This window comes from Cervus canadensis, chromosome 32, assembly GCF_019320065.1.
Source record: "Cervus canadensis isolate Bull #8, Minnesota chromosome 32, ASM1932006v1, whole genome shotgun sequence".
In the NCBI taxonomy this organism is placed as follows: Eukaryota; Metazoa; Chordata; class Mammalia; order Artiodactyla; family Cervidae; genus Cervus; species Cervus canadensis.
This window is the reverse complement of record NC_057417.1, coordinates 15,850,532-15,865,643: the sequence shown is the minus strand read 5'-3', so window position 1 is coordinate 15,865,643 and position 15,112 is coordinate 15,850,532. Positions and strand designations below refer to the sequence as shown.

General features: G+C 45.5%; 1 protein-coding gene across 2 annotated transcripts in view; it reads right to left on the bottom strand.

The window, feature by feature from the left end:
• Positions 1-15,112, bottom strand: part of PRKCB (protein kinase C beta) — a 359,602-nt gene that overhangs the window by 37,350 nt on the left and 307,140 nt on the right. For both annotated transcript variants that reach the window (XM_043455595.1, XM_043455596.1), the window contains exons 11-13: positions 7,794-7,885; positions 5,929-5,991; positions 522-660 (exon numbers count right to left, since the gene is read on the bottom strand). In XM_043455595.1, the coding sequence (XP_043311530.1) occupies positions 522-660; positions 5,929-5,991; positions 7,794-7,885 (294 nt within the window). The remainder of the gene's footprint in view (positions 1-521; positions 661-5,928; positions 5,992-7,793; positions 7,886-15,112) is intronic.

The window sequence follows — 15,112 nt, the reverse complement described above, 5'->3', positions numbered from 1 at the left end:
TCTGGGAAGGGAGGGAGGCACTAAAATAAATCTTCACACTTTCATTTATATCTTAATCACAGGAAGAAAAATGCTGAGTCTTTCAGGATTGAGCACAACTTACTGAATACCTATGAACACACAGAACCTGTCCCGGGAATCAATCTCTCTTTCTCTTACTCCTCTGCCTTTCCCTCTCCCCTGAACACACGTCTCAGTGGCATAATTAGGAGGTATCATATGGCCATGAGCCATAGCAGCTTGGCGAAGAATCTTACTGATGTGTGGTGGATGGTTCTTTGGAGTTTTATTTAAGTTTTCTCCCAAACCTTGATGTATTTTGGGTCTGAGCTTCTGGGATGTGTGCTAAGTTAATTTACATGTGTGATCACAAAGGAACGAGTTAGAGTCTAGGAGAAGGACCAGCCCGAGGTCCCGCTTGTCTGGTACCCCTTGGACTCACCCAGCTGCAGTGTGGCCACCTAGGGCTCAGGGAAGGCATCAGTACAACAGACACGCCTGAGGGGTTGGCGTCAGCTCACCTCGGGGGCGATGTAGTCTGGGGTGCCACAGAAGGTCTTGGTTGTCACCCCGTCCCAGATGTTTTCCTTACACATGCCAAAATCAGCGATCTTGATGTGGCCCTCGGAATCCAGCATCACATTGTCAAGTTTCAGGTCGCTGTGGGGACACAGATTTAGGGACTGAATTAAATGCTATTTCTTTTGAGTCAACCAACATCCACTCACTACGTGCGGAACACTGTACCATGCCTGGTGGGGGCACAGCAGTGAGCACAACCCAGTCCTCACCCTCCGATAGTTTATAATCTGGCAGGGAGACATGAGGGTCTGCAAACCTCTGTGCTTTTCTTTTCCCGCAGCGGCAACTGTGCCAAGTGTCTCGGGAGGATGCAATGAGACAGCAACTCTGAGAAGAGCGATCCACAGACAGCTAAATAAAATAGACGCTTCCTCCATCTGGGCAGAGCATCCACAGAAGAGTCCTTTATGTGGGGGGGCATCTCTAGAGTTGACCTTTGCAACCTCAGGATCCCTTACATTTCATAGGAAGGTTTTACACAAAACTATCATTTAAAAAATATCTCTGAAGAGCATGGAGAAAAAAAACCTGATTGAGAGCATCTTGTTTACCACCAAGTACCCCAAGCTCCCCTAAGCCAGTTCCTAGGTCATGAACCCAGGGGTTTCTACTGACTTCCAGTCAAAAAATATTTGTTGCACACCTACTTTGTGACAGACACTACCCTTGGAGCGAAGTATATATTATGAACAAGATAATCAAGCATCTTGCTCTTATTCAGATTTAATTCTAGTAGAGGGATAAAGTCAATTACCAAGTATTCAAATCTACAAGCATGCTTATTGCAGCTTCTGATGAATGATATGAGGAAATAAGAAGAATGATGAGGTGGACAGGAACAGGGGAGGTTACTGTAACAGAGGATCAGGGAGGTATCACCTTCAAAGAGTGATGCCGTAAACGACACGGGCTCCACTCATCCTGTTTCATCTGTGTTGATGGGGAGAGTTTGGTGTCTGGGGACCCCTGCACATTTCCAGCATATCTGACGACTCCAATATCATTACATTTTCCCTTAACACTGATACCAAAGTCATCACTTGGGTGTTTCAGCACCAATGAATAGGTATGATCTATGGGCCAGACTTCCTCAATCCCATTAGAAATCCAACTTCCTGAGAGGTTAAGGGATCTACCATTCAATTCAGATCTCTCCCTCAAATCACCTTCGCTGGGTGGTGGACATCTGTGGCTCTGCCTATTCTAGCATCTTGGGGTGAGAACATCCTAATATTTCTTTGAAGAAACAGCTTCCTTGATTTTCAAGCCATATGAAGTTGGTGATGCTGATCTTAATTCCTGGTTCCAGGAGTGGTCATGTGGGCCTGTCTTGGCCAGTGGAAATACTCCATCCTGCTAGCCACAGTGGATCACAGTTCCTGGTCACAGTTCAGGAATGGCCCTGTGACCCCATATGAGCTGATCAAAGCCTCTGAACATTAACATCAGCCCCAATATTTTTGCTGGCACCATCAGGAAAGAGATGAACTCTTTTTACATCAGGATTGCTCAGGTGGTAGAAACTAAGTCTAGATGCGCAAGGGGTCACCAGGTGGAGAGAAGAAAGCTACTATAGATATAGCAGAACTCAGAGGAAGCGAATAAATGCTCATAACGTCATATGAACCCCAGTCCTAGACTTTTCAGTTATGTCAGCCGTAACACACCTCTTTTAACGAAAGTTCGTTTGAATCGAGTTGCTGTCATAATTTTCAACTAAAAGAATACAAGCTGAAAATATATCCTGGCATCTCCCATCTGTGTCTGTGAGGTCTCTTCACCCAGAGGGAAGCCCATTTGCACCCCACTGTTTACCAACAGCAACATCCTAGGATCTCTAGTACGGTCCATGGTACTACCCACATCCAATCTTCATGCTTCTCTACAAGCCACAGTGGTCTCTGAAGGCCAGGTTAGAACTTAGAAAAGCTAGACTCGGAAGCAATAAACATACCAGGTCTGCATGTGATTTGATTAACAGAGACCCATGACATTTCCCTCAGCCTGACCACATGTCCCTAAACAGGCAGTTGGGGCAACCCCAGAAGTGATGACATCTCCGTCTATTATAGAAAAGGAGCTTCAGGTGCTAAGAGCCAGCAGATCGTGGGGCCAGAGCAAACTGTCACATAATAATGTCACATGATAATGTTTTGACAGTCCACTCCATTCTTCTGTTTAACGTAATAAATCCTCATCTGTGCTTCTAAAGGGGGCTGGCCAGATGTCTTCATGTTCACAAATCCATAAGGAGCAAAATCAACACACACTCCAAAGATGGCGATCTACACATCAGACACTAAGTTTGGAAGGCTTTCATCTTCCCCTCACCCAGCATCTCCAGTCTTGGTCCTCAGAGAGGACAAATCTACTGAGTCCTCATCCTCTTTACTTAAGAGCTGTCGAAATAACCAGAGATCCAAATGAAGAAGAAGGGCATTTATAATATTTAAAAAGACTGTGCATGTGCTTAGTTGCTCAGTCACGTACGACTCTTTGCAACCCTTTGGACTGTAGCCCGCCAGGCTCCTGGGATTCTCCAGGCAAGAATGCTGGAGTGGGTAGCCATGCCCTCCTCCAGGGGATCTTCTCAAACCAGACATCGAACCCATGTCTCCTGCATTGCAGGTGGATTCTTTACCCGCTGAGCCATCAGGGAAGCCTCTAAAAAGACTCTGCCACCATGAAATCAATCTCTGTGAGTTTATAAAACCATTTATCTTCTGTCATGTAAATTTTTTGCAGTTTTCATTTGATTATCAATTGCTGTCTCCACCAAAGTTCCTGATTGTGAGCAAAAAAACCCAACTCTGATTATTTTAACCAAAAAAGGAGTTTTTAGAAAGGAATTGGGGGAGCACTGAGAATCTCCAAAAAGGCTGGAGAACCAGACTTGGAGGCTAGGCAGCCATGAACAATGACTAACCAGCACAGAAATGACCCAGTGAAGATGCCACTGATGTCACCATTGGGTATAGACATTCTCCCTTGTTCCGTGAAGCCCTAATGCTGGACTCTGGATGCTATTCCTAAGAACCACTTCCCCTCACGCCTCTGGAAACTAGACATAGCTGATGACTCCGTCCACTCTCCATTCTACTGGCTCTGCTTCTTGGTCACTAACTTCTGATTCAAGGTCTTCAGTGAATGTGACAAGCATCAGAGTCTGAGTTGTGTGTCTTTTCTTCCTATAGGGAGGCTACAAAAAGTATCTGGTGTGTTAAATCTTTAGAGGAAGATATGGACTCCATTCCTACCCACAAATGAAAGAGGTTCAGAGGGTGAGTGGCTTAAAAGAATGACAAATACAATGGAGGAGGAAAGGAAGAACGTACAGTTAGGAGAAAAAGCTTTGCATTTAGGCACGGTCTAGCACCTAGAATCCTAACCTTTGGATTTTATGACCTGGACCAATGGATCCCAGATTCCAATCTAGTTCCCTGATATATCAGAAACCTTGCCTTGAATCCCAGCCCTGTTGGCAAGAACTCAAATAATTTCCTGTCCTGGTTCCTCCCCTGGGACTGAGTTTTCTTCTAATAAACTTACAGTCCCTTATTTTATCTTCTCAACAATGCTTAAGTGCCTGATTCTATTCTGGTGGAAGCCCATCCCATAGAGGAGTCAGATTCAAGTGTCAGCATGTAAGGAGAAAATCGTGTAGAGTGAACAATTACCCATGATCCCCTGTTCTTTGGTTTAAGCACTAGCTGAAGTCATCAGCTTGAATGTAGGGGTCTTCATGTCATACAGGAGATAATGTGTACCTTTCAATACCAGAAATACATTCAGTACAACAAGATGCTCCCACTCTGACAGTCAAAGGGGAAACTGGGGGAATCAGAGGCTTCACGGGTCCCATTTCATGCATACATGGTAACACATGTTCATTGAGGGTGAGCATGGGTAGAATGACTACACTATTTACAGCTGAAATTATTCTGATTACTCGCTGTTTCTATTTCTTTACTGAGATCAGGATTGTGCCAGGTAAAGCCACTCTGCTTCTTGACCTTCATTCCTCCGTTATCAGGAGCACAGGCAGAGTGGGGACTCAGTGCACTCAGGATCTGCTACCTCAAGGAGTGAAAAAAAGCCCCAGGACTCCGCAGGATTCTGGCAAGGCCCCTCACCTTCCATCCCTCATACCACCAGCGCCCACAGCCTCACTTCCACCTTCTGCCTTGAGATCACCAAGCTAATCTCTTTATGCCTTTTATTTCCATGTCCTTCAGTTGCTTTAGGAAGACCAGGCTTCTCAGGGTCTTCCCTAACTCTTCAGACTCCAATCTCATGCTCTCTATGGAATGTCAGGCAAGCACCACCACCCAGCCCACCTCAGCCCCATCCCCTGCTTGACTTTCCTCCATAGCACTTCTCACTACAGACAGCATTTTTACGATTTACGGGATCTGTCTTCCACCACTGGAATATGAGCTCTACAGAGGTTGGCCTTTGTTTTCTTCACACTGCATCCCCCCACCTAGAGTAGAGGCCAGTATATGATATGGTGGGCTTTCAATAAATGTTTGTCAACTCAGTGAATCAAATGGACTTTGATGACTCTTCAAGATCGTTTAAACAGACCCTCGCCCGGGCCAAGTGTCCTTTGGAAGCCCCGTGCCTTATGCCAGCCTCCCTTGTGTAACAAACCAGCCCGAGCCTGCGCTGGAATGCTTGCATCCATGTGGTATAAGGAGAATTATACACCCTGGACTCACTGACAAATAGCAGCCCCGGGCTCCACAGTCTGCCTTGCATGAGATATAAAGTGGGATGACTCATCCGACTATGATCATACACTTGCTCCTCCAAAAACGAGCAAATGCCAAGTCCTGAACTTAATCCTGTCTTTCAGGGCAAGCTACTCAGAGATCCATTCCCAAACTGTAGTTACATAGCACAAAAAGAAAGAAAGAAAGGGAGAGAGAGAAAGAAAGGAAAGAGAAAGAAAGAAAGAAATTTCTTTCATAATAGTATGATCCAGCACATTCTGCCAGCCCAGAGTCTTTGCTTGCTTCCCAAATGTGGGGTCCACGGGCAAGAGAAAGGCGTGCTGGGTCCCCAGTGGTTAGCCTCCTTCTCTTAGAGCAAATGGTCTCACATCTGAGGCTCCAAACCATCCCTGGAGGCAGAGTCCGTCAAGATCTTCTATCATCATACAGAGCTGCCCAAACTTTGCCAGGGCAGTGGGCGATGCTGCCTGGCAGAGCACATGCCCAAGTTAGTACTGGAGGATTCCTCCCCCACCATGGATTCTAATTTTAAAAGCAGTTAAAGAAAGAGGCAGGGAAGGGAGGAGCCGAGGGAGCCGAGGAGATGGAAAGTACAGCAGTGTTCGCTTACCGGTAAATGATGCCCTTGCTCTGCAAGAAGAACAGACCGATGGCAATTTCTGCAGCGTAAAATCTGAAATTAAAAAAAAAAAAAAAGCAATGGAGAAATTCAAGGACACCATATGCCTGGCAACTCTCAGAATTCAATACAATATTGAACTGGGCATAGGGCATGAATGTCTCACCATGGATGGTCAACCATACATCTCATAAAACGAAGTATGGGAGTCTGGATGGATGAACAGGGTTTGGAGAGCTAGAGGCTGCTTTAAGGACCAAATGGGGGTGGGCAGAGGTTCAGCAACTGTTTAGTGGGGAGGAGGCCACAGGATATGATGAACTGGCTGGAGAAGGATCGTTTCAGACGATAACAAGTTAAAATATCTCAATGACAACACTTAACATCTGTTGAAGGCTTACCATTGACCTTGTATCATTTCAGGTTATTATCTGATTAAACCTTAACAATAATCTTATAAGGCAGTGGCCCTGTGGTAAAGAATATGCCTGCCAATGCAAGAGATGCAGGTTCAATCCCTGGGTTGGGAAGATCCCCTGGAGAAGGAAATGGCAACCCACTCCACTATTCTTGCCTGGGAAATCCCATGGACAGAGGAGCCAGGCAGGCTACAATCCATGGGGTCTCAAAAAAGTCAGACACGACTCAGCGACTAAACAACAACGAGGTGCTATGATTACCTCCCTGTTCCTCAAATGAGGAAACTGAGGCTTAGTGACATGAAATACTCTGACCAAGTCACACAGCTAATAAATAGCACAGCCAGAATTGGAAACAGCATCTGGCTGAAGTGTTAGCTTTTCATTTTCAAAATCTAAGAGAGAGATTTGGGGAGAATCAGAAAACCTGGTTATAAAGGCTGGGCAGGGCTTCGGGGAACTCTGTAAAGTGTTCTGACAACGTGTCTCATGGAATAATGGAATGAAGGTCAGTGGTCAATTAGATGTTAGAAGTCCTTTTACTTCTAACCAACCCATTAGAATTGTGCCAAGACACGCAAATGGCATGACCTGGAAGCACGGAAATGGTAACCCTCCCAGAATCAGTGCTCATGACCTGGGCAGGGGGAGGTGAGGGGGCAAGGCTGAGCTGCACGGGAGCCAGGAGGCCTCTGCAATGACAGGATGGGGCCCTGGGTGAGCCCCATGGGCTTCCTAGAGGGGACAGTAGGAGCCCAGCAGCCTCCCTAGGAGAGGTTATCGCTGGCGATCCTGTGACTTGCCATGCTCCTATTCACCAACTGCAGGGAGACACAGGATGAAACGTGTTCCAGAAAAAAGAGACCGGCTGCCTTGTGGACTGAAGGTGATGGAACGGACTCAGCAGGGGAAACAGATCTCCAAAAACCCAGAGTCAGTCTCCCCACTCCAAGAGCCACAGAGTATAGTCACTATGCAGCTTGAGCTTTCATCTCCCTGGAATGAGGACAGCTAGGAGGGAGCAAGAACGTGAGCAAGGAAGATCTGGGTCAGAATTGTGGGTCTGCCTCACACGAGCTCTGTGACTGTGAGCAAGTCTCTCAAATCTCTGAGCCTGGCACATGGAAAGCTCTCAACCAATATGGGCAAAGGAAAACACAAAACCTACAGTGACATTCCCCAAGGAATTTTTAGGGCTTTCCTTAAGAGCCAGGGGCAAAATGTGGAGGTCAAGAAATAGCTGTGGTTTTCAAGCTTCCAGCTCTTAGCGGGTGTTAAGCAAGAAACAAGTAGCCCATCTCAGCAGAACACCCTCTGTCCCGGCCACGCATTTCTCTTAAAGAAGCCCAAGATATTTAAAATTCTTATTTGGCTAAAAACCCAAAGGAACTAACCACCCACTCATTCATCCCAAGGGAAAAGCAGAGCACCACTTACACGGCGTGAGGCTCCTTGAACCGGCCCACTTGCTGGATGTGGTACATGAGGTCACCGCCGTTCACATACTCCATCACGAAGTACAGGCGATCCTGGAGGAGACAGCAAAGAGCAAAGTCAGCCTTCTGGAGTTTCTTGGGCCCCGGATGGAGAGCAGGTAATAGCTGAGATTTATGATCCAACCCCCTAGGACTCCACGACATGCCAGGTGCCTTGATTCCCCAAATGGAGTATTTGTGCCACTGGAAGTACACAAGTGAAATCAGGAAGAATGTGAAATTTTTTTTTCCATTTATTTTTATTAGTTGGAGGCTAATTACTTTACAATATTGTAGTGGTTTTTACTATACATTGACATGAGTCAGAATGTGAAATTTTTAAAAAATCTTTTTGTTTATTTGGCTGTGCTGGTTTTTAGTTGCGGCATGCAAACTCTTAGTTGCAGCATGTGGGATCTAGTTCCCCAATCAGGGATTGAACCCAGGCCCCTCGAATTAAGAACGCAGAGTCTTAGCCACTGGACCACCAGAAAAGTCTCTGAAATTTTTTAAAAACTGAATAACACTGGACTTCCCTGGTGATTCAGTGGCAGAGAATTCACTTGCCAGAGAGATACAAGTTCGAATCCTGATCTGTGAAGATCCCACATGCCGCAGAGCAACTAAGCCCATGCGCCATAACTACCGAGCCTTGCTCTGCTGCCCTGGAGCCGCAACAAGAGAGGCCACCGTAATGAGAAGCTCACACACCGCAGCTAGAGAGTAGCCCCCACTCACTGCAACTAGGGAAAAGCCCGTGCAGCAATGAAGACCCAGCACAGTAAAAAATAAATACTTAGAAAAAATTAATAATGCTAAATTTACTCGTTTGTACTGGAAAATACAATCAGCACACCAACCTTGTGACTTAATGGCCATCATTTCAGAGAAAAATAATTTTGATAAAGAGTGAAGACTACTACGTGAATAATCGTATGATAGGTAATAGGCAGCCGTGGGAGCCAGCCTCCATGAGGCGCCCCCTCCGGTGATTTTCACTGCCCGATGTTCACATCCTGGTGTCGTCCCTTCCCTCTACGAACTGGACTGACTTCTGTAACTAACAGGATCCTGTAGAAGTCCTGTGTGTGGCTTCCAGGACTGGTCATGTTGTGAAATATGTGTTTGGGTATTATTTATATGTTGGAGTGGCGGGATCGCCAATTTAAAAGAGGGATTTGCTGTCAGAAGTCATGAAGCTATTGTGTGGGGCTGTTATACCAGGAGCGGAGTTAGGAGAGAAGTGATGTGTAGGGCAAAGGGTCCCGATGAAATCAATACAGGACTTCAAGTCTCTCTCCACCATGTATTAGCTCTGTAACTGCTGTTACTTAACCTCTCAAACCTCCAGCTTTCTCTCTGCCTGTAAAGTGGACATGATTCACCTGTCCTATGGAGTAAGTACATATATAAAGTATTTAAACATGAGGAGAAGGGGGTGACAGAGGTTGAGATGGTCAGATGGCACCATCAACTCAATGGACTTGAGTTTGAACAAACTCCAGAAGACAGTGAAGGACAGGGAAACCTGGCGTGCTGCAGTCTATGGGGTTGCAAAGAGCCAGACACAACTGAGCAACTGAACAACATGATGGTGGCCTTACAGCAAAGGTTGAATCTACCGTTAAAAAAAATCTTCCTTACAGCGCACAGAACTTGGTCTTATACATAACAGTCATACGTGCATGTGTCAAATGTATACTGAGTGTCCAATAATTAGAATAACAACCATTCAATAAAGCTGCCACCTGTGAGCACTTGCTATGTGACAAAGCGCTTCATATATTTTATCTCATTTATCTCTCTAAACAATTCAATGTGACAAGGATTATCATTTCTGGCAGGATTTGAACCTGGGCAGGTTGGTTTCAGAGTCCACACTTCTAACCTCTTATTATACAGCTTCCTGTGTGAGGTTCTCACCCAGACACTGCATGGATGTGTGGCTGTGTCCTCCTGTCTGAGAGCTCTCTGTCCAGGGGGGAAGGGAGGGGATATATAAGTCCAACCATGTGTCAAAAAAGCTGGCAGACCACAAGGGAAGGGTACGGGTTAATCAATTATTTTTGAACTATTGTAGGACTTTCTCACCCCGACAGTACTTCACCCTCTCAACATCTCTAATGAGAGACAGAATTATCACTTCTGTTCTCAGTGTCCAAGGCATATGAGATTTGCAAAAAGGTCACTTACAAGTTAGTGGCAGAGTGGAGACAGTCAGCCAGAACTGCCGACAACCAACCCCTGGTTCTTAAGGGGTTTTTTGATAGAAAACAAGCCTAAAAATAGCATCTGTCTTTGCTGCACGTTGAAGAGAACCAAAACACTTGCTTTTAAAAATTATTTTTAAAACTAGCAGATGGCATTGGCCACAGAGAGAGAAGTAAGTGAGGGAGAGATTTCAGGAGCTTGCTTACTGCTTGAAAGAACTCAACTTGCCCCCCACCCCCAAACTCGTTAGTTAGAATCCCAACATCAGGGAGAGAGCTCCAGGGTGGATAATGCCATGTTCTGTGTTCTGTTTCTACCTTGAACTGTATGTGGGGCCACCCTGAGATCTGTCGTCTCTGAACTGTACCGAGTGTGGTGTTGGCACACTGGCGCTTCAGCTATTAAACGTTACAGCTGGCATCTTGCTGTCCTTTCATTTTCCGAGCAAATACTTAATGATGCCCACTCTATGCCAGGCTCTTCTACTGCCAGAAATGCTGCTGTGAATGATCCGTGGTGCCCGACAGTAAGGATTCCCCAGGCAAGTGGGGAGACCAGATAAACCTCCAAATGGCAACGTTTCCTAAAATGGGGAGGGAGATAATTTTAGGTGGGCTATGGATACATATGGTTTTACCTTTATAGTTCTGTGTTTATTTTGATGCGTACTGTGAAAAAATATCACTAGCACTTGAAGCCCCTGATTTTACAGCTACTGATGTGAAGAGCCGACTCACTGGAAAAGACCCTGCTGCTGGGAAAGACTGAGGGCAGAAGGAGAAGGAAGCAACAGAGGATGAGATGGTTGGACAACATCATTGACTCAATGGACATGAGTTTGAGCAAACTCCAGGAGATGGTGAAGGACGGGGAGGCCTGGGGTGTGCAGTCTATGGGGTAGCAGAGAATCAGACTTATCTGAACAACCGCTGGTGAGGGAGAGTAGAATGCATGGAGTTCCAAAAGAGGAGTGGGGCCATCCACCCAAACTTCAGTCTTCTCACTTTAAACTGAGTATGTCATCTAACTCATTTACTAAAATTTACTTATTTTGAAATATTTTCTCATTAACTCACTTTTTTTTTAACTTAAACACAGTTACTTAAAAATTTTAAAACTTCATATCAAATTCACAAATGGAGAGTCACTGTTTCCTCTGTAAAAAAAATAAATGTCTACCGGGACTCTGTTGATTCTATACTATAACCAGTCTGCTTTTGGTACATCAATTCCTTAAATGCCTTATTTTAAAAGCAAACGTCCCTGTACCACCAAGTTCATCTCCCACTCCAGAGCAAGGAAGATTAAAATTTGGAAAACACTGCCAAGGGCAACCTAGAGCCCATCCTGAGCAGGGAAATGAACTTTTTCAGAACTTTTACTGAGCATTTATTTTTGTAAGTCACGGTGTTAGGAGTTAAAGGAACAAAACTGATAAGATGCAGGTCTTGCCTTCAGAGAATTCAGAATCTTGGTTAAGACAAATACATGACTAACTCAAGCCATCATCTAAAGTAGGATGTGTTCAGAGAAACTGCACGGCAGGTACAGAGGGTGAGCTCTGGGGACTTCAGCTCATGAAACGGCCTTCAACCAACACCTCCAATTCTACCATAATTATTCCCCCCATAGATAGTTTGCCCAATCGTGTCTGACTCTTTGTGATCCCATGGGCTGTAGCCCGCCAGGCTCCTCTGTCCATTGAAACCAGAATTGGTAGCCATTCCCTTCTTCAGGGGATCTGCCCAACTCAGGAATCGAACCTGGGTATCCTGCATTGCAGGCAGATTCTTTACCATCTGAGCCACCTGGGAAGCCCGTTCCCCCCTGCCGCCCCCCCCCATAATGTCCTAAAATTTGACTTTGTTCTCCCACTGTTCCTATAAAATTATTCCAAGGTTTTAAAGATCCTTCTCCTAGTCACGTGCAGTGGGTCTGGATCAGGACCTATGTGCTGGCCTCTCCTACGTGGACATTAGAAAGTATGTATTGAGTCTGGCAGCTCAGATGATAAAGCGTCTGCCTACAATGTGGGAGACCCGGGTTTGATCCCTGGGTCGGGAAGATCCCCTGGAGAAGGAAATGGCAACCCACCCCAGTATTCTTGCCTGGAAAATCCCATGGACAGAGGAGCCTGGTAGGCTACAGTCCATGGGGTCGCAAAGAGTCGGACACGACTGAGCGACTTCACTTCACTTTTCTCATTGAGTCTGGACTCCAAGTCCAGCTTGACTCCTGCTACTTGCTCTGTTTTCCAAAGAGGACTTGTCACAGCTCAAAACGTCAACTCTCACTGCTCTAGGCTGATGAATCTTGACTTGAGTTTCTACCCTCTCCCTTTCTCCTGAGCTCCAGTCAGCTCCAGCTGGCTACAGGACGTTTCTACGTGGGTGTTCCACTGTCAACTCCAATTAAAGGCTCCGAAAGGCAAGCTCACCATCTTTCCCCTCAAACTAGCCAGTCTGCTCAACTCTCAAAGTGTTCCTCCCTAATTGTCCTCGTTATTGTGGTGATTTTTCATTTACACACTGCCCTTGTCCCTGAAGCGTGAAACGACTTCAGTTAATTTTAAATTTCCTTTCCCCATGACCTCTCATGTTCAATCAGTAAATAAATTAAATATCTGTCTGTCACTGCAGCGTACAAAATGGTTGGATAGCATTTCTCAAATTTGGAGTGTGAGTATGAGGATAATGACTGGGGACTTCCCTGGTGGTCCAGTGATTAAGACTCCATGCTCCCAATGCGGGGGGCCTGGAGGGGAAACTAGATACCACATGCCATAACTAAGGCCCAGGGCAGCCAAAAAAAAAAAATTAAAAAAATAAAATAATGGCTGGGCTGCACGTGCAGAATTCACCAGGGGGCTTATGGAAATGGCAGGGCATTTAAAGAGATAATCACTGTTTCTCTAAGTCAGCTGAAAGTGGGATGTGACACAATGCCCATGGGACTGCCAGGAGGACACCTGGCACTTTTAATAAGGTGCCCTGGACAGAAAAAATCAGCAACGTGGGCAACTCCAAGTGTGTACCCTATCTAAGGTGAGTGCAGTAAGTGTTAATCTATTTAATGATCTTTAATGATTTTCCAAGCTGGTCGGTGAATCAATCCTGTCTGTAAACTGTTCTCTTACTGCAGAGATCCATCTGTTTCTCCCAAGACACTGTGCAGTTAAGGGCTCTAGCTGCGGCATGAGCTTGTCTTGAGTGCAAATCCTAGGGATCCTGCTGACTCTGAGATCTTGCATTAGTTACTTAAACTTCCTCTGCCTCCTTGAAGGGACAGGAACAGCTTCTCCTCCAAACGGAATTTGCAAAGATGTAACAGATGAGGCACAGGGAATCTGTGCAAACTGCTGGAGCCTCATTCATATGAGGGTGTGACTCCTTATTTTCTCTGTATTCTGTAGCCTAAGAATCACTATCAGAATCATGCAATCTGATGCTCCTCTAACTGTATTTTCAGCTTTCTAAGCTTTGCCCTTCCACATAGAAAACAAAGTTCTCAAGTTCAGTTCAGTCACTCAGTTGTGTCCAACTCTTTGCGACCCCATGGGCTGGGGCTAGGCCCATCTCTCTTCTTCCTTGGAATTCTATGGACCTTTGATTACTGAATGAACACACACAATGATGGTGAAAGGTCACCATCAAGAGGGCAGAGAGAAGCAGGCTGTGTCCATTCCTACAGACCCCGGCTCCGCATGCCTGGGTTGCATTCCTGGCTCCTTTCCGGCACCCAAGATTCTTGGATGGCTTTAGCTGCCTAAGGCCCAGACACCTATCTCTCCAGCTTCCTCTCCTTGGAGACACTGAATACCCTATTTGTACTGTTCACAGCAGGCTATGTCCCGCTCCAACCCAATCGATCTCCTTGGACTCAAGATGCTGTCTCCCACCTGACAAGAGCACCAGTTATTCCTTCCCTGTAGATACAACTCCTTCTTAAAGTTTCCTACTGGGCTAGTAGTCAATTACTAGGTGATTGGAGTAGGAATAAAACAACTGACCTATACTGAACCTATCAGATTCTCTTTCCTGAGTATGAACTGGAAGGAATGTGGGGAATTTGGTGGACAGACAAACAAGGGGCTAGGGAAGCCATGTTACCATAAGCAGGGAAAAACAAAGAAAGCAAGGAGAAAGAAACAGAGATTTAGTCTAGAAAGCCTTGAAGTTACAGATTCTAGATCTTCATGAGGCTCAGGTATTGCCTTTCGGTCGTTTCTTTCCAATATTTTCTTTTTTAACAGCTAATTTGAAAGAAGGGTATTCTATTTCTTGCAACTCTACCAGAGAGACTACTGCCAAGAGCTTCCTACGACAACACTCTTACATCAAACCATATCCTTGGATACCGCTGCCAACCCAAACTTGACCCCGAATTACAAGGACCCCTTAGACACTCTTCGTGCTCAATGGACATGCCATCAGGGGCCAGCTCTACAAGCAAAATCATCCTCATCCCCTTCACTGTCCCTTTTTGCATTCTGGGTTGACGTCCCTCCCAGCATGCCTTGCAACTGAGTTCTTGCTGGGCCACGACAGCAAATTTGGGGAGGAAGTAACTTCTGTCCTTCAATGACTCATGAAATCTAATTCTATTTAAAAAAAAAAAAAGAAGTGCATATGTTCAATTGAAAAGAAAACATTTAAAATAGATGTTTTGCTAAGGAGACTCAACTGCCTGTGCCCACCGGCAGTTGGGAAATTGCATGAATGTGCTGGGCTGTCAACTGTCCCTGGGAAACACTGCAAAAAGGCTGGAGGAAATGCAATCCTTTTGTGCCCAGGCAGCCAGGTGCCTCTACAGCACAGCTCAAAGGGGTAGCCTCATTTATTATTTGTTCTGCACTTTGTATACCATCTCTTTTAATCTTCACTTCTTATGTCACTTTAAAGATGATGAGACCAATATTCAGATCTGTTAAATGAATTCCTGGAGGTCACACAGCCAGAAATCTCAGACCTCGATTTATTTGACTGAGAAGCTCCTACTTATCCCTTTGTACTTCTAGAAAAATGGGCCTAAACCCCATTCTCCTAAGACCAGTTCTTCTAATGAGCAATT